This window comes from Bos indicus, chromosome 9 (assembly GCF_029378745.1).
Source record: "Bos indicus isolate NIAB-ARS_2022 breed Sahiwal x Tharparkar chromosome 9, NIAB-ARS_B.indTharparkar_mat_pri_1.0, whole genome shotgun sequence".
In the NCBI taxonomy this organism is placed as follows: Eukaryota; Metazoa; Chordata; class Mammalia; order Artiodactyla; family Bovidae; genus Bos; species Bos indicus.
The window spans coordinates 22,314,675-22,339,102 of record NC_091768.1 but is presented as its reverse complement, the minus strand read 5'-3'; the positions used below and the strand labels follow the sequence as shown (position 1 = coordinate 22,339,102).

The following is a 24,428-nucleotide window of genomic DNA, read 5'->3' as shown; positions in this document are numbered from 1 at the left end:
GTGTCTGAAGTATAGACTAATAATTGAACTGAAATTTATAAAGAGATGCATTTATATACTTTGTCAGGAACACACCCGTGTTTTATTTACCAGGTGTCTTTAGTCATAGGAGTGATACACTATGTGTTCTGTATTTTGTATATACCAAGTTTTCTTAATCAGTTTGTTGATGGACATTTAGGTATTTCTGTACTTTAACTATTGTGAATAATTTTGCAGTGAACATGGGAATGCAGGTGTATCTTCAAAATCCAGATTTCAGTTCCTTTGGCTAAATACTCAAGATTGGGATTACTATATCATATGATAATTCTAGTTTTAATTTTTTGAGAAACTTCCATACTCTTTACATAGTGGCTTTACCAGTTTACACTCCTCTCAACAGAGCACAAGAGTAACCTTTTCTCCATATCTTCACTTGTTACCTTGGTTTTGTTTTTGATAATAGCCTTCCTAACAGGTATAAGGTGACATCTTCTTGTGGTTTTGATTTGCATTTCTCTGATAAAAAGTGATATTGAGCACCTTTTCATTTACCTTTTGGCCATTTGTATGTCTTCCGTGGACAAATGTCTAAGATCTTTTGCCCATTAAAAATAAAGTTTTTATTTTATATTGTACTATCGTTGATTTATAATGTTGTATTAGTGTCAGGTATACAGCAAACTGAATCAATTATGCATATATATGCATCCTTTTTCAAATTCTTTTCCCATTTAGGTTATTACAGAATATTGAGCAAGATTCCCTGTGCTATACAGTAGGTTCTTGTTGGTTATCTATTTTGAATATGGTAGTATGTATATGTCAATCCCAAACTCCCAATTTATCCTTCACCCCAGTTTTTCCCCTTTGGTAACCAGAAGTTTGTCTTCTAGGTCTGTAGTTTTGTTTTGTTTTGTTTTTGCTATTGAATTTATATGAGTTCCTTATATATTTTGGACATTAATCTCTCATGCTTTGCAGTTGTTTTCTCCCATTCCAAGGTTGCCTTTTCTGTTGACTCTTTGGTGTGATTTTTGGTTTCATGGAACACCACTTGTTTATTTTTGCTTTTGTTACATGTGGTTTTGGTGTTACATCTAAAAAATCATTGCCAAGGCCAGTGTCTAGGAGCTTTTCCTGTTTCTTCTTCTAGGATTTTTTTGGTTTCAGGTCTTAGATTTAAATCTTTAATCCATTTTGAGTTGATTTTTGTCCAGTTTCATTATTTTGCATGTGGATATTAGTTTTTCTCATATCCTTAACTGAAGAGACTGTCTTTCCCTGTTTTGTATTCTTGACGTTCTTGTCAGAGGTTAATTGGCTGTATACATGAAGGTTTATTTCTGGCCTATTTTGTCTCATTGGTCTACGTGTCTCTTTTTATGCCAGGGTGTTCCTGTATTGATTACTCTAGCTTCGTAATAGGACTCAGAATTTCTGTAATAGAAATCATAAAATATGACAACTCCAGTTTTGTTGAATTTTTTCATATTGCTTTGGCCATTTATGGTCTTCTGTGGTTCCATGTAAATTTTAGGATTACTTTTTCTGTTTCTATGAAAGGTACCATTGGAACTTTTATAGGATTTCATTGAATATGTAGATTGCTTTGGGTAGAATGGGCATTTTAACAATATCAGTTCTTCTAGCCCATGAACATGAAATATCTTTCCATTTATTTGTATCTTCTTTAATTTGTTTTTTCAATGTTTTGTAGTTTTCAGTATGCAGATCTTTCATTTCCTTGGTTAAATTTATTCCTAAGTCTTTTATTCTTTTTTGATGTGATTGTAAAGTGGATTGATTCTGTAATTTCTCTTTCTCTTATCTCAATGTTAGTGTATAGAAATGCAACAGGTTTTTGTATATTGATTTTTTTACCCTGCAACTTTATTCATTTATTATTTCTAGTAGTAAAAAATGCCACCAAAATACTATTAGAAATAATAAATGAACAAATTTACAGGGTTAAAAACAAATATACAAAAGCCTGTTGCATTTCTAATTTGTTGTCAGTTTTTATTATGAATGTATACTGACTTGCAAAGAGTCGGACACGATTGAGCAACTGAACTGATGTTGAATTTTGTCATGTGCATTTTCTGCAACTATTGAGATGATCATATGATTTTTAACCTCTGTTCTGTTAATGTTGTGTATCATCTTTATTGATTTGCACATTTTGAACTATCCGTGCATCACAGGTATAAATCCCACTTGATCATGGTGTATGGTCCTTTTAATATGCTGTTTAATTATGTTTATTGGTACTTTATTGAGGGTTTTTATATATACACTCATCAGGGGTATTGTTCTGTAATTTTCTTGTAGTGAACTTGTCTGTCTTTGGTAGCAGGATAAGGTTGGCCTCATAAAGTGAGTTTGCAAGTGTTCCCCCCCTTTGGTTTTTGGGATTAGTTTAAGAAGGATTTGTGTGTTAATTTTTCTTTAAATATTTGGTAGAATTCACTGATGACGCATTCTGTTTTTGAACTTTCTGATTGCTGATTCATTCTCCTTATTCTGTTATTAGTCTGTTCAGATTTTCTATTTTATTATTCAGTTTTGCTGTGTTTCATGTTTCTAGGAACTGATCCATTTCTTCTAGGTTGTCCAGTTCATTAGCATATAGTTATCCATTATAGTCTCTTATGAGCCTTTATATTTCTGTGATATCATTGGTAATGTTTCCTCTTTCATTTGCAATTTTGAGGTTTTTTTTTTTTTAGTCTACTTAAAGGTGTGTTAATTTTCTCTTTTCAAATAAACAACTCTTTGTTGGTCTTTTCTCTTGTTTTTCTAGTGTCTGAATCATTGGTTTCTGCTCTATCTTTAGTATTTCCTTCCTTCTGCCAAGTTTGGGCTTTTTTATTCTTTTTATAGTTCTTTGTTGTGTAAAAACCTTCAAAGGTTGTTCTTTTGAGATCTTTTTTTTAGGGCATTTATCAGTATAACCATCTTTCTTAGAAATTCTTTTGTCCTTTAAATTTTGATATGTTGTGTTTCCCATTTTCCTTTGACTCAAGGTATTTTCTTTGCTTTCTCTTTCATCTTTGACTTCCTGATTATTCAAGACCATTTGTGAATTTTCCAGTTTCTTTCCTATTTTTCTAATTTTATGCCCTTGTAGTTGGAGATGATACTTAATATGATTACAGTCTTAAATTGTTGTTTTGTGGGTCTGCACATGGTCTCTCCTGCAGGGTGTTCTGTGCACACTTGAGAAGAATGTCTGTTTTGCTGCTGTTGGATGGAGTGTTATATATATGTCTGTTAGGGTGATTTGGTCTATAGTGTTGGTCATATCTGCTGTTTCTTTATTAATTTTGTCTGGGTTATTTATTCATATTGAATGTAGAGTATTGAAGTCCTCTATTATTTTAAAAAATATTTATTTACTTATTTATTTTTGGCTATGCTGGGTCTTTGTTGCTGCACATGGGCTTTCTGTAGTTGTGAGTGGGGATTACTCTAGTTGCAGGGCGTGGGCTTCTCATTACAGTGGCTCCTCTTGTTGCAGAGCACAGGCTCTCGGAGCATGGGCTCAGCAGTTGTGGCTTGTGGGCTCTTGAGTGCAGGCTCAGTAGTTCTGGTACATGGGCTTAGCTGCCCTGCAGCATGTGGGACCTTACCAGACCAAGGATCAAACCTGTGTTCCGTGCATTGGGAGGCATATTCTTAACCACTGGACTACCAGGGATGCCCAAAGTCCTTTCTGTTATTGTATTCATGTCCATTTCTGCCTTCAGCTTTTAATATTTCCTTTATATAAGTGCTCCAATGTATCTAATATAGTTTTTTCTTTGTTGTTACAATGAGGCTTACATGTAATGCAATCATGGAACTGGAAGTGTTAGTGGCTCAGTCATGTCTGACTTTCTGATTCCATGGACTGTAGCCCACCAGGCTCCTCTGTCCGTGGGATTCTCCAGGCAAGAATACTGGAGTGGGTTGCCGTATGCCCTTCTCCAGGGGGATCTTCCCAACCCAGGGATCAAACCCAGGTCTTCTGCATTGCAGGCAGATTCTTTATCATATGAGTCACCAGGGAAGCCCTAATGTAATTATAACAATCACAACTTTTTTCTTTATTTCTTTTAATTGATGTATGGTTGATTTACAATATTAGTTTCAGGTGTACAGCATTGTGGCTCAATATTTTTATTGATTATGCTTCATGTAAAGTTGTTAAAAAAACAATGTCTTTATTTTTCTGTACTATACAATATATCCTGTTGCCTTGTCATTTTATACATAGTAGTTTTTAACTCTTAATCCCATAACGTTATCTTGCCTCTCCCCTTTCCCTCTCCCCAATGGTAACTACTGCTTTGTTCTCATTATCTGTTTTTGTCTTTTTTATTTACATTTGTGTTCTTTAAATTCCATGATTCCACGTAGAAGTGATAACATGAAGTATTTGTCTCTCTGACTTATTTCGTTAAGCATCAGAGAAGGCAATGGCAACCCACTCCAGTACTCTTGCCTGACAAATCCCATGGGTGGAGGAGCCTGGTAGGCTACAGTCCATGGGATCACTAAGAGGCAGACATGACTGAGCAACTTCACTTTCAGTTTTCACTTTCATGCCTTGGAGAAGGAAATGGCAACCCACTTCAGTGTTCTTGCCTGGAGAATCCCAGGGACGGTGAGCCTGGTGGGCTGCCATCTATGGGGTTGCACAGAGTCAGACACGACTGAAGTGACTTAGCAGCAGCAGCAGCATTAAACATAATAGCCTTTAGGTTCATTATTGAAAATGACAGAATTTCATTCTTTTTTATGGCCAAGTAGTATTACACTGTATGTCACACACACACACACACACACACACACACACACACAGATACATGTATGTATACATACCATATAAACACCACATCTCCTTTATCCATTCATTGGTTGATGGTTTTTTGGGTTGTTCCCTTTCTTGGAAGGGGACGACAGAGGTGAAATGGATGGATGGCATCACCAACTCAGTGGACGTGAGCTTGATCAAACTCTGGGAGATGGTGAAGTACAGGAAAGCCTGGTGTGCTGCAGTGCCTGGGATTGCAAAGAGTTAGGCACAACTTAGTGACTGAACTACACCTATCTTGGCTGTCATTTACTGCTTAATTTTGCATTCAGATTTTCTTCACTCTTAGTTTCCTCCCCCTCTGATATTATTTCTTTTTTTCCAGGTTACCACTGATTTTATTTTTTTTTTTATATACCACTAAAGCATTTATTTGTTGAATTACTGGAATATACTTGATTTACAATGTTGTGTTAGTTTGAATCAGTTATACATATACATGTATCCACCCTTTTTTAGATTCTTTTCCCATGTAGGCCATTACGGAGTATTGAGTAAAGTTCCCTGTATTAATAGGAGGTCCTTATTAGTTATCCATTTTATATATAGTAGTGTATATATGTCAATTCATATCTTCCAGTTCCATTATTTCTTCAAATATTTTGTCCTTTCTTATTTGCTTCTGTGAGTCCCCTATGTTTCTTTTTATAGTATTCCAGAAATCCTGTATGCTGTTTATTTTTATTCAGTTTTTTTTTTTTTCCTGTTCTTCATATTGGATCATCTCTGTTAACCTATAGTTTCTGTCTTTATTGATAGTCTTCATTTCTTGAGATGTTATTCTCATACTTTCTTTTAAATTTTTAGACATGATTTTTTAAATTTGTTTTTGGACATATTTAAAATAATTGATTTAAACTCTTTGTAATAGTTCAGGATCTTGGCATTCTTAGGGACATTCTCTTGACTTTTTTTGTTTTTTTGCCTATAGGCCACACTTCACGTTTCTCTTTTCATCTTTCATAATTGCTGGATCTTAGTTCCCTGACCAGGGCTTGGCAGTGCAATTGCACTAACCACTGAGCCATCAGGGAATTCCCATAATGTAGCAACTCTTGAAATCAGATTCTCTTTCTTCAGGGGTTATTTATTTTATTTATTTATTTTTTCCTGTTTATTTAGTGACTTTTTGAAGCTAATTCTGTCAGATGGATATTCTTTGTCATATGTGACCACGGAGGTCTCTGCTTATTCAGCTAATAGACAGAATTTTCCTGAAATGTCTAAACCAGTAAATTTCCCAGCCTATGCCTTGGAGTTCTTTGTGTGTGTTGTGGCATGGCTTCAACTCTTAGGCAGGCAGCCTACAATTCTGCCTTCGCTTTTATTTCCTGCTTTTGCAGAATCTGAAGTTCAGACAGAGGTAAGAGTTTGGGGCCTTCCTAAGTGTTTTCTGGGCATGTCCACAGTCCTCCACATTTGTATGGCCTTCTAGATTCACAGGAATATGTTAAAACTTTTGAAAGCCCCTTATGGATACTTGTATTAGTCAGCTTAGACTGCTATAACAAAATAACAGACTGAAATTTATTATTCATAGGTCTGGAGGCTAGAAGTCTCAGACCAAGGTCTGGCAGGATTCTCTTCCTGTCTTATACACAGGTTATGTGTATTACCTTGCTATTATGTCCTTACTTGTGTTGTGTAACAAGCCTCTTGTTATGTCCTTACTTGGCTTTTCCTCAGTGCTTGTGAGTGTATTTGGAGAAAGAGTGAGAGAGCACACACACGTGGAACAGCTTGTTGGGGAAGTATGGATAGATCTCTGTCTCATAGAAAGAGACTAATCTTGTCAGAGCAGGGCCCTACCCTTACGACTGCACCATGTGAATTTTCAGGGGACACAAACACTCAGTCTTGACAACATCTTTTCCCTGAGCTATTCTTTTTAAGTTTTGACCTGCCTCTTGTTTGCTCTGCCCCTTATCATTGTCTTGGACAGCTTCAGTGTTAAACAATTGCTATTTGTTTTTAATAAATACCCTTTTCTGAGGCTGTTCACACTGGGTAAGCTTTGAGTCAGGTCAAATAAACCCCTACTAGTGGGGTTCCAGGAAACTGCCAGATGGGTTAAATAATAACAGTTATTTGATAATGTTGCCCCACAACTGTTCTGTCACCTCCAGTGTCTGTACCTGCTTATTTCAGCCCATGGTTGCAGGAGTGATGGCTTTCAGGACTACTGTTGAGAATGGAGGAGAGTAGGATCTATGTAGGAGGAGCCAGGGTGTCCCAAAGCTCACTGTTGTTAGCAAGATTCAGCCAAGTTTTTGGAGTCAGTGCTCCCTGATTATTGTGAGCCTTTGGCTAATTTCTAGAATTCTGAAAGAGTTGATTTTTGATCATCTTTTTGTAATAATTCTCATTGCTTTGGTAGAAGAGAAGAATTTTTGAAGTAGTCCTTAGTCTGCCATTTACAGTGACTTCACCTCTCATTTAATGTTTTTTCTACTTTAATTTTTTTTCTTTTTAACCATTTTTCTCTTCCTATGGTGGTGTTTTTTTTTTTTTCCTATTTATATTGCTATTCTGGCAGTGACTCGGGGGCATTGCTTAAGGTCATTAATAGTACACTGGACCAAGGTTATGTTAAATTAAGGAACTTCTCTATAGTTTACAAGTACTCTTAGATGACCAGATCCATTTTAAATAAACCTAGGAGCTTTATTCACCTCCGTCGTCCCTCACTGTGTGTGTGTGTGTGTGTTTTAACATATACCTGTATATTATCTTTGATGATGAGAATTGACTTTCCCCCCTATTAGTGTAACAATAATGAGAGATTTTAAATAAGGCAGGCATTCTAGCCCTTTAAGACGAAAAGAGATCTACTCAAGTTGCCCATTTTATGGTCTTAATGTAAACCAGGGCATTTTGGTGTTTTTTTTTTTTTTTTTTTTTTAAACAGTTTTCTACCTATGAGATAGAAATATTTTGATGTTATTACTGTTTATCATATTTACAATTTCAACATTTAGAAACTAATCATCTTAACTCTCTTTTGAAGTGTTTTGTAGTATCTTAATTACTTGGACTTTTTTCCCAGGTATAATGTTTACAGAAAAGTATGAGTGACACTTTTTTATTTTTTTTTAGAATCTCAAAACGTGGATTTTGTTTGTAGTGTTCTTGTGGTGGCTGATCAGCTTCTCATATCTCGATTGAAAGAAATTTGTGAAGTAGCATTAACTGAAAAACGTAAGTAATTTTGAATTAGAATCATAGTGTTTTCTCAGGTTAATTCAGGATTTACGGTATTTTATTGACTTTATGATGCAATTTAAGTAAAATGCCTGTTTTTATATCATGAAAAATGTCAAGACAGTTAAAATTATTTCTTGTCATCATTTGTAAGCACATCAGAGATGTTAATATGTGAATACATGTAAATCTTATAATTGAAATATGTTAATTTTTTGAAATATCATAAAACTTGAATAATAAAGATGGCATGAAATTATTTTGCAATCTGAAGGATGGGAGTTTGAAAGTGGAAATTCTTTGCACTTGCCCTGGTCTGTAAGTCTACACTTAACTACCCTGTTATTTGCTGCAATTTTTTTTTTTTTTTTGAGCCACATTGTGCAGCTTACGGGATCTTATTTCCCCATCAGGGATGAACTTGCGTCCTTAGCTATGCAAGTACAGAGTCCAAGCCCATGGACTGCCAGAGAATTGTATTTGTTGGAATTTTTATGTAACCATCCCATCAATGTATTTGATCAAAAGTATCTCTTTTTCTGAAGCTCTTAATTCTCTCTCTGCTTATTTCAGTTATTTGCAGGACTGTCATTCTAACACTAAACTTTGAAAGCCAAAGTTATTTTTTTATTATTTTGTGCCTTACATTCAAATTGCAGCTGTCAAAACTGATCAGTCTCTTAACTATGTTAATCACATTTCCCCTACCTTTTTATTCCCACTGTCACTGTGCTAGTTGAGATCACTGTTACTCGTCCCTTCTGTGTAGTGTCATAGTAGTCTTTTAAGTCCTCTTTCTCTCTTCTGACTTTTCTTTCTTTAATCTTCCTATAGGAAGTGGTTAGTGTCTTCTCCTATTCATATGTTTTTAATTGCTTCCTCTAAGATAATGGTTAAATTTCCTTAGCCTGATACAAAAGTTTCTTGGCTTTCTAATCTTATTCTTGTTCTCCTTCTTTGCCTCTTAAGAAAGTGTGATTTTTCTGATTTGTACTTGCTAATAGTTAATCTTAGTTCAGGTATCTTATTTACTCACTTAAGCTCTGTGGAGTATCTTCTTCTTGGTTATCAAAAAGAGAGCAACAGCTATGATCTTAAAAACCAGAAAAAGGAAATACAGTTGTCCCTAAGTGTCACAGGGGATTGACTCTAGGAGTCTCTGCAGATACCAAAATCTGTGGATGCTCAGGTCCCTTATATAAAATAGCATAGTATTAACACAGTGAATACAACTGGTCCTCTGTGTGTGGAACTTGCTGGTATGGAGGACCAGCTCTGTATTAAATAAAGGATACAACATGCAGTAGGTATAAAATATACAAATTGAGGATATTTTCAGTTGTTCAGTCGACTTTCCTGGCATCCTTTGGATATTCTTTCTTGGCTCCTGCTGCACAATTGTCCCTGTTAATGAATTTCTTGATCATCTTAGAATCTAGCAAGAGAAGGATTCAACAGAACTTTGGTGTCTGTTTATTGGGCAGTCCTTGAAACCAGCTGAACAACTCTTTATAAAGTTTTTATATGATTCATTTTTATTTCTGTGAAGTGGGAGACTTTGGGTTCATCATTAGTTGAGACTTTGGGTCAGTCCAGAGTGAGGCAGAGATCATTATTGTCTGCATATAACTTTTGACTGAGTTACAAGAGAGAAAGAGAAAGGAAATGGAGGAAGCCAGGTGTAGAAAATAGTTGTGTTTTTCTGTTGGCTGGGGCTCAGAGTAAATAAGAAAAGGGGATTTCAGAAGCCAAGTTACATGTTAGGTAAGCAGAATATTCTTGGACAGTCTCCAGTAAAACATACTTCATATATACAGTTACAAGAATTATAACAAAATCTAACATCTTTTGTGCAGTATGTCAGATTGTGCACTGGCATGAGTGATAATACAGTAATATTTAAATGTACTTATTTTCTAAATATATAGTATGTGTTTATATATGTAAATATACTCACATAAAGTCTGATAGTTGATTTAACATAAAAATATTTTATAGAATGATTCCTTTACTTTCTCTTAATCATAAGTATATTGTTTTAGTTTTATAGAAGAGGAAATAACTATTCTGTGATATGTAAGTGAAAAGGAATGTTGTTTATCAGTGAAAGTTAAAAATATTCCAAAATATTTAGGTGGAAGATTGTTGATTCTTATGTGTTTGCTTTTAGATGACACTGAAATGCACCTTTTCTATTTTCTTTTGCTTAAAATTTTGTGTGTATTTATTTTTCCTCATAACGAATCATTTAAAATTACTTTGGCATATCGGGTTGGAAAATAAATTCTATATTTGCCCTAGTATAACTTTTTTTTAGCAGAACAGTACTTTCAGTTTTCCTTCTTCTAAATGTTCAAACCTGACAAGTTAATAAATAAATATATTTCATTTGCAATAGTTAAAATGCCTTTCATCTTGTTTTATAGATCTTTTCTTCCTTTGTAGTTACCCTTAAGAATGCTGCTATGCTACTGGAATTTGCAGCAATGTATAATGCTGAACAGTTGAAACTCTCTTGTTTACAGTTTATTGGACTGAATATGGCAGCTTTACTTGAAGCAAGGTAGGTTGAGTATTATATACAGACTGTCGCAAAAACACTTATTTATATATAATAGCAAATATGTTAGTAATTTGAAACTAAATAACAATAAATCCTAACTTTGTAGAAAAAGTGAAAATGTAAGACATTTAATCATTTCATCAGTATTTGGATGCATAATATATGCCAGCCATTGCTACAATACTACAGTGAACAAATGGAGAATATCCTTGCTCTCAGTGTTATAGGAGCTTACATTCTGGTTGGAAGGTCATGGGACAATATTACCACAAGTATATTTGTATATATATTCGTATCACTCTGCTTGTTTAGGCTAATTTGTAATTATGTAGTTGTTACCTGGGTTTTGGAGACTATTTGTAATACTAATTAAGTCAGCATTTAATTACTTCACATATATTTATGCATATGATTTGTTACTGGTTGATTTCTGTTTTCTCTTTGTATTTATTCTCTTTTAAGATTTTCCCTATACTACGTATTGATTCTTTGGTCAAACTTAGTGTGCAGCAGATGGCCTGAAAAATTTAGTTGGTCTGGTTTATTGCAAGGTGGTACATGTGTTCAAGTTTTGATGGTAATAGAATATTCATTATGAAAAATGACACATGTTACATGAAAAAATAAGTTAAATATTATATCCTATGTTATAAGCTAATATTTCACAATATTGATGTTTACCTGGATGAAAAGATTTTGATAAATGCTAATGATTTAGGAGTCATGGACATATTAGAATTAGAGGAATCTTAGGAAATTTAATCTCATTCTTTTCAACTATTTTAGCAGTGGAATTTTTTAATGAAATAAATTTACAGATTCATTTTTTAGTGTAAGGTCAAGATTTTATTACATTTATTCACTATAAAGTCAGTGATAAGAAGATGAGTCTTTTTGGTGAATACAGAAATTTCACATTAGAATTTTTGGTGTCAGTTGCATTTTTAAAGTCAGTCTCCAAAAAAAAAAAAAAATAAAGTCAGTCTCCAGTATAATTCTGTATTTTGCTTTAATTGTAATAATAGGTAACACTTATTGCCATAATAATAGTTATTAATAATAATAATAGTAATATAATAGTAGTTACATAATAATAGTTATAATAATACTACCATGTGCCAGGCAGCATTCTAGAAGTGTTGTATGGATGCTCATAATTTTCATGAAAACCTTATAAAGTAGACTTTTTATATCCTCATATGAGGATGAAAAAAACCCATGAAACTTCTTTTGCAAATAATCAAGAAAAACCTTGATTCATATAATTAGAAGTAGTAACAGTTGTTTGATAAGTAACTTTTCAAAGTCAGGATGATTTTTAATAAAACTAATTTCAAAACATGTTTGAAATAAAAGTTTTCTACCTTTTTATAAAGATGAATCACTAAGATATTCTTAATAATTGACATTTAGGGTTCTATTTAGAAAAAATTCTTATGGGCGTTTAATCTTTGTTACTTGGTGAAAAATGCTTTCTAAATACAAATTAATAGTATGGGATGTTAGACAATGTCATTTAAAATGCCTCTGGTATTTTAGTGGCAGAACAAAGGTTTCAGAATAAATTCATTTATTTTTGCTGACATTAGTAATTCTAATCATAGCAATTTTTTCTCATTATTGCCAAATTAAGCTCTTTTAATATGTGAGATAAGAATCAACCACAGTGTGAAATGAACACCATATCTAAAATATGATGTTGGAAAATGATGTGTCACACTGTTTTTCAAGTATTACGTTGTGACAGATTTGTCAGCTGAAGTATTAAGGGTGGCACATGTGCTATGTTGAATAATTTTACGTAAGTAGACTTGCATAAGTTTCATTTAAATAAAGATTTGTTTGTATAAATGTAAACATTTATAGTCAAATACGTGTTTTTCAGAAGTGTAAATAAACATGCAAATAGATGTTAAGAAAGGAGAGCTGCATCCAAATTGATGTAGCATCAGAAGTTAATTATCTTCAAATCCTAAAAAAACTGGAATGGTACAGATTTGAATGTGCTTGTTCCATATTGTTGTTTAGTTGCTAAGTCATGTCTGACTCTGCGATCCCGTGGACTGTAGCCCACCAGGCTCCTCTGTCCATGGGATTCTCTAGTTAGGAATACTGGAGTGGGTTGCCATTTCCTTCTCCATGTTTTCATGTTAGTTGTAAAATAGTTTGAAGTATACTTTGGAATGAAAACTGATTTAAAATTTTACTGATCCCTCAAAGTATCAGTAAAATTCCTGACAACCTCTTTGAATTCAGTTGAACTAGTCCAAATGTCATTTTATACATGAAGATCTTAAAACCTAGAGAGATGAAGTGAGTTGCTCAAGGTCATGTAGATAATTAGGAACAATGATAATTCTAGATAGAATTCAGGTACCTGATAGGCCATTGTTCTAGCAATATAATACTCTTTTGTAGGATTATAATTAATTAATTATACTAATTAATTATATATTACATATGATTATAATATATAATATTAATTATTACTCTTTAAGGATTTTAATTTGTAGAAAATGAAAGTTGAAAATTTATATTATGATAGAAAATATTTTTCTATTATTCGTAAGAGTTGCTTGAGTTTTATTCAGTATGTTTGTCTAATATGTTTGCTATATATTTGAAATATATAATCACACATACTTCCCAAAAGAGTTTGTTACTGTTGACATATTAAAAGAAATAAATGTTACTTATTCAACAATATAAAATGTCTCTATATATTTGAAAATCTTACCAGGTGTTAAATTACTTGAGTCTTAAGATAGAATTTTATAATTTATTTTTTAGATCTCTTGATGTTTTAAGTGATGGTGTTTTGAAGGACCTTTCTGTGTTTTACCGGAAAATGGTAAGGTTTATGTTTTTTTTCAGTTACAGTATCAAGTAAAGCAGTATATTTCGCCCAGCTTCTCAGCAGAACAAATTCCTAATGAATTCTGATTCATTAGGATCTTTTAAAAATGAGGACATAAGACTTAGGTACCCACTGTACAGGAAAACATGATAATCAAAATTAAAGATTTTCAATGATAAAATTAATGTCTATTTAAATTGCTTTATAAACGGAATTTATGGAAAGCTTCAGAGTCTTGTTATTTTTTATTTAGCAAAGATCCAGAAATTATAAAAACATGGGCTTTTAATGGTTTTATTTATTTTTATTCAGGTGACATTGATTTATAATACTGTATAAGTTTCATGTGTACAGCATTATATTTCTGTTTCTGTATACTCTATAGGTTGCTTCCAACCAAAAATTTAACTTCTGTCTGTTAGCATATGGTTGATCCCTTTTACCTATTTCAACACCTGCTTTTCCCTCTCATAATCACTACTCTGTTCTCTGTACAAAGGGAATTTTGGGGTTTAGTTTGTTCATTTATTTTGTTTTTGTTTATTAGTGTTTCATATTCCATCTATGAGTGAAATCATGCAATATTTGTCTATCTCCATCTGACTTATTTCACTTAGCATAATACCCTCATGGTCTATCTGTGTCATTGCAAATGGCAAGAGTTCATCTTTTCTCATGGTTGAGTAGTATTCCATTGTGTGTATATATATATGTGTGTGTGTGTGTATGTGTATTTATATGTGCAAATGCATATAACACAGGTTCTTTATTCATCCCTTGATGGGCACATACATTGCTTCCATATCTTGGCTATTATAAATAATGCTGCAGTGAATATAGGGGAGCATATATCTTTACTAATAAGTGTTTTTGTATTCTTTGGATGAATACCCAGAAGTGGAGTACCTGGCTATAATATGCTTCAATTCAGTTCAGTTCAGTTCAGTCACTCAGTCAGGTCCAACTCTCTGCGACCCCATGAACCGCAGCACACCAGGCCTCCCTGTCCATCATCAACTCCCGGAGTCCACCCAAACCCATGTCCATTGAGTCGGTGATGCCATCCAGCCGTCTCATCCTCTGTCATCCCCTTCTCCTCCTACCCTCAATCTTTCCCAGCATCAGGGTCTTTCCAAATGAGTCAGCTCTTCGCATCAGGTGGCCAAAGTATTGGAGTTTCAGCTTCAGCATCAGTCCTTCTAGTGAACACCCAGGACTGATCTCTAGGATGGACTGGTTGGATCTCCTTGCTCTCCAAGGGACTTTCAAAAGTCTTCTCCAATACCACAGTTCAAAAGCATCAATTCTTTGGCACTCAGCTTTCTTAATGGTCCAACTCTCACATCCATACATGACTACTGGAAAAACCATAGCCTTGACTAGATGGACCTTTGTTGGTAAAGTAATGTCTCTGCTTATTAATATATTATCTAAGTTGGTCATAACTTTCCTTCCAAGGAGTAAGTGTCTTTTAATTTCATGGCTGCAATCACCATCTGCAGTGATTTTGGAGCCCAGAAAAAGTCAGCCACTGTTTCCACTGTTTCCCCATCTATCTGCCATGAAGTGATGGGACCGGATACTGTGATCTTAGTTTTCTGAATGTTGAGCTTTAAGCCAACTTTTTCACTCTCCTCTTTCACTTTCATCAAGAGGCTTTTTAGTTCCTCTTCACTTTCTGCCATAAGGGTGGTGTCATCTGCATATCTGAGGTTATTGATATTTCTCCCAGCAATCTTGATTCCAGCTTGTGCTTCTTCCAGCCCAGCATTTCTCATAATGTACTCTGCATATAAGTTAAATAAGCAGGGTGACAATATACAGCCTTGACGTACTCCTTTTCCTATTTGGAACCAGTCTGTTGTTCAATGTCCAGTTATGGTAGTCTGTTCTTAATTTTTTAGGAATCTCCATCCTTCTTCTCTAGTGACTCTACCAATTTAAAGTCTCATTAACAGTGTATCCTCGAGGGTTCCCTTTTCTCCACATCCTTGCCAACACATGATATTGTGTTGTCATTTTGACCCTAGCTTTCTGATAGGTATACAGTGATATCTCAGTGGAGTCTTGATTTGCATTTCCCTAATAATTAATGATGCTGAACATTTTTCCATATGCTTGTTGGCCATCTATATGTCTTCTTTGGAAAAATATGTATTCAACTCCTGTCTATTTTTTAATCAGATAGTTTTCTTGTTAAATATACCATTGAATTCATACATATGAGTTGTTTTTTGATATATCATTTGCAAATATCTCTTCCCATTTGGTAGGTTGTCTTTTCATTTTACTGATGATTTCCTTTGCTCTGTAGAAACTAGTTTGATGTAATCCACTTTGTTTATGTTTTTGTTTTCCTTGACTGAGAAAACATATCTAAAAAGATACTGGGAGACTCATATCACAGTGCCTGCCACCTATGTTTTCTTTTTTAGGACTGTTATGGTTTCAGGTCTTACACTAAAGCCTTTAATCCACTGTGAATTAATTTTTGTCTGTGGTGTGATAGTGGTCTAGTTTAATTTGTTTTGCATGTGGCTGTCCAGTTTTCCTAGCACTATTTATTTATTGGAGATTGTCCTTTCTCCATTTGCTCCTTTGTTATAAATTAATAGTCCATATATGCAAGCGTTTATTTCTGAGCTTTAATTCTGTTTGGAGATCTTTGCATTTATTTTTCTGCCAATACCATGCTGTTTTGATTACTATGGGTTTGTAATATAGTTTGAAATCAGGGCGTGTGATACCTCCAGCTTTGTTCTTTTTAATCAGTGTTGCTTTGACTCTTCAGCATCTATTTTGGTTCCATATAAATTTTAGAACTTTCTGTGAAAAATGTTCTTGGGATTTTGATAGGGATTTTATTGAGTTGGACTGCTTTAGGTAATATGGTAATTCTTCCATTCCATGAGACTGGAATATCTTTCTGTTTATTTGTATTTTCTTGAATTTCTTCTGACAGTGTCTTAGAGTTTTCAACATACAGATTTTCCACCTTCCTGTTTAAATCTTTTCTTAGGTGTTTTATTCTTTTTGTTGTGATTGTAAATGTGATTGTTTTCTTAATTTCTTTTTCTGATACTTATTCTTAGTGTATAGAAATGCAACAGATTTTTGTATGTTGATTTTTGCATCCTTTGCTTTGCTGTACTCATTTGTTATTTCTAACAGATTTTTGGTGGAATGTGTAGAGTATCTATGTATGTGTAAAATCATGTCATCTGCAAATAGTGACAGTTTTACTTCGTTCTTTCCAATTTGGATGTCTTTTATTTTTTCTTACCTAATTGCTCTGACTAGCACTTCTAATACTGTGTTGAATAAGAGTGTTGAGAGTCAGCATCCTTGTCTTATTCCTGATGTTAGAGGATAGCTTTTAATACTTTTCCACTGAGTATGTAACTTGTGGATTTTTCATAAATTATACCCACTTTATTGAAAGTCGTTATCCTAAATGGGTGTTGAATTTTGTCAGATGCTTTTTCTGCATCTGTTGAGAAGATCTCGTGATTTGGGCTTTATTTTGCTAACGTGGTGTATCACACTGATCCATCTGAGGAAGTTGACCATTCTTCCATCCCTGGTATGAACCCCACTTGGTCACGTGGTATAATTCTCTTGATGTGTCATTCAGTTCAGGTTGCCAATATTTTGTTGAGGATTTTTATATCTGTTCAGCAGAGATAAGGGCATGTGATTTTCTTTCTCTGTGTTGTCTTTGTCTGGTTTTGGTATCAGGGTGATATTGGCCTTATAGAAGGAGTTAGGAAGCATTCCCTCCTTTTCAGTTCATTGAAAGAGTTTTAGGATAGGTACTAAATCTTTGAATATTTTGTAGAATTCACCTGTGAAGCAGTCTGGTCCTGGATCTGTGTTTTTAGGTGCTTTTGGATCACTGTCTCAATCTCTATACTCATGATTCATCAATTCAGATTTTCTGTCTCTTCATGATTCAGTCTTGGAATGTTTTATGATTCTAAGAATTTGTCCATTTCTTCTTGGTTTTCAATTTTTGTATTCTCTTATATTCTTTTACATTTCTTGGTGTCATTTTTTCTTTCATTTATTTTATTTTATTTATCAGGCCTTCTCTTTTTTCTTTGTCTAGCTAATGATTTGTCAATTTTGTTATCTTTTCAAAGAATCAGCTCTTACTTTATCTTTTCTACTGTCCTTATATTTCCTTCCTTCTAGAAGGTCTTCATTTCCTTTGGTCTTCATTTGTTCTTCTAGTACCTCTAGGTGTAAGTTTTTCTTGTTTCTTGAGGTAAGCCTTTATTGCTACAAACCCTTAGTACTGCTTTTGCTGTTTATAGATTTTGCTATATCATATTTCCATTTGTCTTCAGGTAGAATTTTGTTTCTCCTTTGATTTCTTCAGTAACCCAGTTGTTCTGTAGCATGTTGTTTTTTACATATTTGTAATTTTTCTATTGTTCTTGTTCTTGATTTCTATTTTCTTATACCATTGTAATCAGAAAAGATATTTGATAGGATTTGGGGTTTCTTAAATCTGTTCAGACTTTTGTGTCCCAACATGTAGCTTATCCTTAATTAACTTTCATGAGCATTTGAGAAGAATGTATATTCTGCTACATTTGGATGGAATGTTCTTGTTCAAATCTGATTTGTCAAATATATTGGGTCTGATGTTTCAGTTAAGGCCACTGTTTCCTTGTAGACTTTCTTTCTAGATTGATCTGTCTGTTGATGTATATGTGAAAATCGCTCAGACATGTCTGGCTCTTTGTGACCCCCATGGACTATACAGTCCATGGAATTCTCCAGGCCAGAATACTGGAGTGGGTAGCCTTTCCCTTCTCCAGGAGATCTTCCCAACCCAGGGATCGAACCCAGGTCTCCCACATTGCAGGCGGATTCTTTACCAGCTGAGCCACAGGGAAGCCCATTTCTTGATGTAAGTGGGTGGTAAATACTCCCTACAATTATTTTGTCACTGTCATTTCTCTCCTTTTGGGTTGGTTAATAATTGTTTTATATATTTTATAGTTCTTAGGTTAGGTACACATACATTAGTAACTTCAATGTCTTCTTGATGAGTTGTCCTCTTTATAACTGTATACGGACCATTTTTTGTCTGTTACATTTTTCCGCGTGAAGTCTATTTTGTCTGGTATGAGGATGGCTATACGTGCTTCCTTTTTGCTGCCATTTGCTTGGAGTATAATATTCCATCTCTTCACTTTGAGCTTGTGTTTGTCCTTACAGCTGAGGTGTGTCTGCTGGAGGTAGCATATAGTTGAGTCCTATTTTTTGGTGCATTCACCTAGTCTCTGTCTTCTGATTCATGAATTCAATCCATTACATTTAGGGTGATTATTGATAGATAAGAACTTCAGTTCAGTTCAGTTCAGTCACTTAGTCGTGTCTGACTCTTTGCGACCCCATGTATCACAGCACGCCAGGCCTCCCTGTCCATCACCAACTCCTGGAGTTCACTGAGACTCACGTCCATTGAGTCAGTGATGCCATCCAGCCATCTCATCCTCTGTCGTCCCCTTCTCCTCCTGCCCTCAATCCCTCCCAGCATCACAGTCTTTTCCAATGAGTCAGCTCTTTGCATGAGGTGGCCAAGGTACTGGAGTTTCAGCTTTAGCATCATTCCTGAAATTTTATGTTTTGTTTTTTGGTTGCTTGACATCTCCATTGTTTCTTTTTCCTTGTGTTTTTGTCATTTTGGTGTGGAGGTTTCTTTGGTCTTTTTCTCAGTGTTTTCTTTTTTTATGTTTCATCTCTCTGCTCTGTAACATAAAGTTTTGTGGTTGTCCTGAGCTTTGTAAAAAACGTCTCATAGAAAAACAGTCTTTTCTCTGCTGATAGTATGTTACCTTGCTTTACCTGTTCAGTTTTTCTCATCTTCTTTTTTGTTTTTGCTTTCTCAAATTGTCCCTTTTTATGTTGTGGGTTTGCTACCAAACAGCAATGGCTTATAGTTTTTTTTTCTTTTTTTCTCCGTTTAACCTTTATGCTCTATAGTTTCCTGGTTCTATTTATCATCTTGCTCAAAGTTTTATTTACTTTTGTCTCTATTAAAGTACTGCTTTCAACATGTCTTATTATGCAGGTCTAATGTTGATGAACTCCCTCAGCTTGTTCATTGGAGAAAGCCTTCTCTCTCTGTCATATTTAAATGATATCTTTCCCAGATAGAATATTCTTGGCTCACAGTTTTTGGTCTTTTAATATTTTGAGACTGTCATTTCACTCCCTCCTCGCCTGTAGAGTTTCTGCTGAGACATCTGTTGATAGCCTAGTGGAGGTTCCTTTATAGGCCACTGTCCTTTTTACACTGCCTGCCTTTAAAAATCTTTGCTATTGACTCTTAGCAATTTTATTTTTTATTAGTTGTCTTGGAGAAGGTCATTTTGTATGAGGTAATTTGGTGTTCTCTTAATTTTATGTACTTGTTTATCCAGTTCCTTCCCCAGATTTGGGACTTTCTCAGCTGTTATTTCTTTAAATAAACGCTCTGCTGCCTTCTCCCTCTTCTCCTTTTGGGTTACTGATTACCTTAGTGTCATCCTTCCTAAAAGAGATAGGTCTTGAGGAATTTCCTCATTTTTAAATATTTTGCTCCTCATTTTTCTTATACTTGTATCATTTCAAGATTTCTATCTTTGAGCTTGCTATTCTTTCTTCCATATATTAACTCTATTTCTATTTCTTTCTAATGCATTCTTTATGTTATTTGTTGGATTCCTCAGTTCCAATGTTTGTTTGGTTCTTTTTTTAGAGTTTCTATCTTTTTGGTAAAGTATTTCTTCTGTTCATTAATTTTATTCCTGAGCTCATTAAACTACCTTTCTGACTTTTCTTGTAGCTCCTTGAGTTAGCGGCTATTTAGAATTATCTTTCAGTTATATTGAAACACTCTGTGATTCAGTTTGGTTTCTGGAGAAATATTTTCTTTTTTGTGATATAGTGTTATAGTGCTTGTATACGGTGCTTGATGAATTATTCCTTTGCAGGTGCATTTGAAGTTAAGGATAGGTTGGAAGTTAGAGTCCTTACTTTTGTTTTCCAGAAGGTGGCATTATAACACTAGGTTTTGGTTTCTTCCCTGTGTTGCGTCCGATTACATTTTCTAGCTGGCACTTTTCAGCTTCCGCTGGCTCTGGGAGAAGTGTGCCTCAGTGCCGTCACGATTCCTTCTGTGCCTCCCTGATCCTTACTGCCTTTCTTCGGCCAGAGCTGCTGTCATCATTGGGATGTTGGGCCCTCCCCAGTGTCTGGGACTCTTTGTGACGGTCTCCTCTGCATAGGGGGAGGAGGAGCATGAGAGTGGCAGGAGGCACAGTTTCACAGGCATCTCTGCTGTGTCTGCTGTCGTATAAGGTTTCTGGGCTCCTCCACAGTGGGAGGTGGGGGTTGAGGGCTGGGTTCCAGGACCCACTGCCACTGCTACCTAGCAGCCTGTGGTTGTGAGCGCCACCACTCCTTTCAGGAGGCTAGAGATGTGTGTGCCACCTCGCCTGCTGCTCCTCGGGTCTCTGAAGCTGTGGACTCAGCTGCCGTGGTTAGAGGCCCAGGATCACAGGCACAGACTCCACTCCTAGTGGTTCTGCCTCCTTCCTCTGTGTGTTCCAACCTACACCTTTAGATGTACAGATGTGTGGAAATCTCTGGTGTCCTAGTGTGTTGGAAAGGAGCACCTTTCTTGAGCTCTGGCTCTTTTACTGGTTGTAGATTGAAGGGGCGAGAGAAAGGTAGGTGATGTCATTCCTCTACACATTTTGTAGAATTTATAAGAAAAAAGTAACATCTTTTTTCTTATAGATTCCAGCAATGGAGAGAAGAGTCATTACACCATATCAAGATGGACCAGATATTAGCTATTTGGATGTAGAAGATGGAGATATCTTTTTGAAAGAAGAAGTAAATATGGAACAGAATTACTCGTAAGCTTTAGATTTGGGTTTTTGTTTTTTTTTTCCATTTCTTTTCTCCTTCCCCCATTCCCAATCTTGGACACTGTTGGCACTTTTGTATTGACACTGAAAGAAGATGTGAAAATTAACATAGAAAATAGGTATTTATGTTCATTCTTAGCTTTGATATAAATGCATAATTAATATTTGCAGATATGACAAAATTAAGCATAAAGGAATATACCCTTCCAGTTTAATATGTTGGGTTGAATAAGTGCAGTTATCTTCGGTACCTTTCCAAACCCTGCAGAGAGCATAGTAAAGAAATGAAAAAGGCATATTGTGCTAGAGTAGAGAGAACGGGAAAGGAGTAAATGGCAGTCAGGAGATGTTAATGTTTTGGAAGTTGGAAAGTGGTTGTTGAGCAATAATGACTTAGAACAGAAAAGACTAAAACAGAATTCTTGACAGGCTTAAGAATTAGAGGCACTAAGTTTATGAGTGCACATGGTTGGATTTCAAAAAGCATTGTTAGAGAATTTTTCAAAAAGCATTCATCTATTCCTGAACCAAATAAGTGCCTCTTCTCCATCTTGATAGAAGAGAAAAGGTTTGCCTTCTGGGGAGGGTGAACCAAGGGGATTCATCAGCCATTCCTCTAGATCCCTCAGTATAGAGAACCCTACTAGTTCAAGAGACATGACCTATAGTGCCTGGCATTTGGGAGTCCTCTGATAAAATATTCCAGGTTCTACATAATCTCCCTGTTGACTGTTTGACAAGTCAGGTTTAGAATTTCCAGTCTGTGTTTCAGGCTAGTTTATCAGCTGATTATAGAATTACTTTCCCTTTACTTGGTAAATGACCTCTTAAAATTTTGGGATGTTCAAGTAATTTACTACATGTAAGTATGAGTGTATATATATGTAAGTATATAATAATCTGGAGAAGGCAATGGCACCCCACTCCAGAACCCTTGTCTGGAAAATCCCATGGATGGAGGAGCCTGGTGCTGCAGTCCATGGGGTCACTAGGAGTCGGACATGACTGAGTGACTTCACTTGCACTTTTCACTTTCATGCACTGGAGAAGGAAATGGCAACCCACTCCAGTGTGCTTGCTGGAGAATCCCAGGGATGGGGGAGCCTGGTGGGCTGCCGTCTATAGGGTCGCACAGAGTCGGACACAACTGAAGTGACTTAGCAGCAGCAGTATAATAATCAACTATGTTGCTCTCTGAAAAGTTCTTCTTGGTTCCAGGAATTTTTTTTAACCTCTTTTCTGGAGTTTGATGGTAGCTGTTGGGATACTTGATATTTATAAATATCTGACATGGATGTATGATGTGTTTCCACATTAAAAGTTATCATAAAATTAACATTGACTTAAATATATTATCCTTTACAAAATAATAGTATTCATAGCTGACCTGTGTTAACTGGGGATAAATTATATAATGAGATTTAATATTTTTGGATGAGATAAGATACTTATATCCTCATAGATAGTGTTATTTTCCCTTTCCTGGTTAATAATGCTTAATTCAAAGAATTAAGCAGCCCCTGAAATGCTTTAAAAATTATCACCAAATATTTCTAGTTCCAGATAGTTTGTATGTGAACATGTACAGTATTTTACTTCTCGAAGTATTTTCATATATACCACCTTGTTTCTGACTTCCACAGAAATACTAGAGCTACAGTGTGATAGGATTATATTGAAGTTTAGTGGAACTCTGGGCCATGTAGATAAATGGGACTCTAGAGCGTGTGTATTCTTCTGTTTTCTGTTTGACCAAAATGCTGTATTCCATTGCTCAAAATTTCATTGTTCTGTTTTACCTCTAACGTAACTTTTTAAAAATGACTTTTATGTTTGCTTCCTTCCTAGGGAAAGTATGGTCAAGAAGACAAAAACAAAAGCAAAAAAGAAGCCACGTAAACGGTCAGATAGTTCTGGAGGTTATAATCTTTCAGATATTATTCAGAGTCCACCATCTACAGGTGAGTGGAACCCATTTGAGGGTGTATTTTCTGATCTAATCTTTCAAGACTCTATTCCTTATCTAATTCATTTAACATGTGTTGAATACTATTACATGCTGTCTGCTGGGTCTACAGAAACAGATAATCCTTGTCTCAGGGATGCCACAGAAAATGGTGTGTGTTGTGGTTGAGTACTCTGATATCTGCTCTGTGAGCACAAGAGAGGCACACAAAGCAGTCTGAGAAGATCTGTTAGAGGATACATCTGTTAGAGGAAAGTGATAGCTGAGCTGGCTCTTGCAGAGTAGAGAGGTTAGTTAAGAAGAAGAGGCAGGTTGACATGGTAAGAGAATAGGGCAGTGTTTCAAGCCTAGAGACAGTAGAAAGATTGCACATATCTTATGCATACAGTTCAGCTTGGCTCAGCCATATCAGATCTCTGCAGATAGGAGATAGGTTGGAGAGAGTTGGACTTTGGAAGACATTAATTAATAATACTATCTAGTATTACAGATGGAGAAGGCAATGGCACCCCACTCCAGTACTCTTGCCTGGAAAGTTCCATGGACGGAGGAGACTGGTAGGCTACAGTCCATGGGGTCGTTGAGAGTCGGACACGACTGAGCGGCTTCACTTTGATTTTCCACTTTCCACTTTCATGCATTGGAGAAGGAAATGGCAGCCCACTCCAGTGTTCTTGCCTGGGGAATCCCAGGGACGGGGGAGCCTGGTGGGCTGCCGTCTATGGTGTCGCACAGGGTCAGACATGACAGAAGCGACTTAGCAGCAGCAGTATTACAGTCTACACCCAACTTTCCCTACTTGTCCAAAAATGTTTTGATAGCCTTTTTTGTTTTAATGTAAAAGAAAATCTAATGTCTTACTAAGATTGACATTGCCTTTGCTTATTAATGTTTTTTTAGTGTTTTTAAACTAGAGTAGCACCCCCTCACAGCGTTTTGTTCTGTTTTCAGAAGTTGAGGCCAGTGGTGGTATAGACTGCCCTATATTCTAGATTCATCTGATTAGATCTAAATTAAGCTACCTAAATTTTAAGTTTCTTTAGATAAAACTTTGAAGTGTAAACAAA

General features: G+C 35.4%; 1 protein-coding gene across 2 annotated transcripts in view; it reads left to right on the top strand.

Annotated features, from left to right (window-relative positions):
- The window catches only part of IBTK (inhibitor of Bruton tyrosine kinase), a 94,776-nt gene that overhangs the window by 42,658 nt on the left and 27,690 nt on the right, over positions 1-24,428 (top strand). For both annotated transcript variants that reach the window (XM_019967082.2, XM_019967081.2), the window contains exons 17-21: positions 7,940-8,041; positions 10,490-10,607; positions 13,398-13,458; positions 21,262-21,383; positions 23,244-23,356. In XM_019967082.2, the coding sequence (XP_019822641.2) occupies positions 7,940-8,041; positions 10,490-10,607; positions 13,398-13,458; positions 21,262-21,383; positions 23,244-23,356 (516 nt within the window). The remainder of the gene's footprint in view (positions 1-7,939; positions 8,042-10,489; positions 10,608-13,397; positions 13,459-21,261; positions 21,384-23,243; positions 23,357-24,428) is intronic.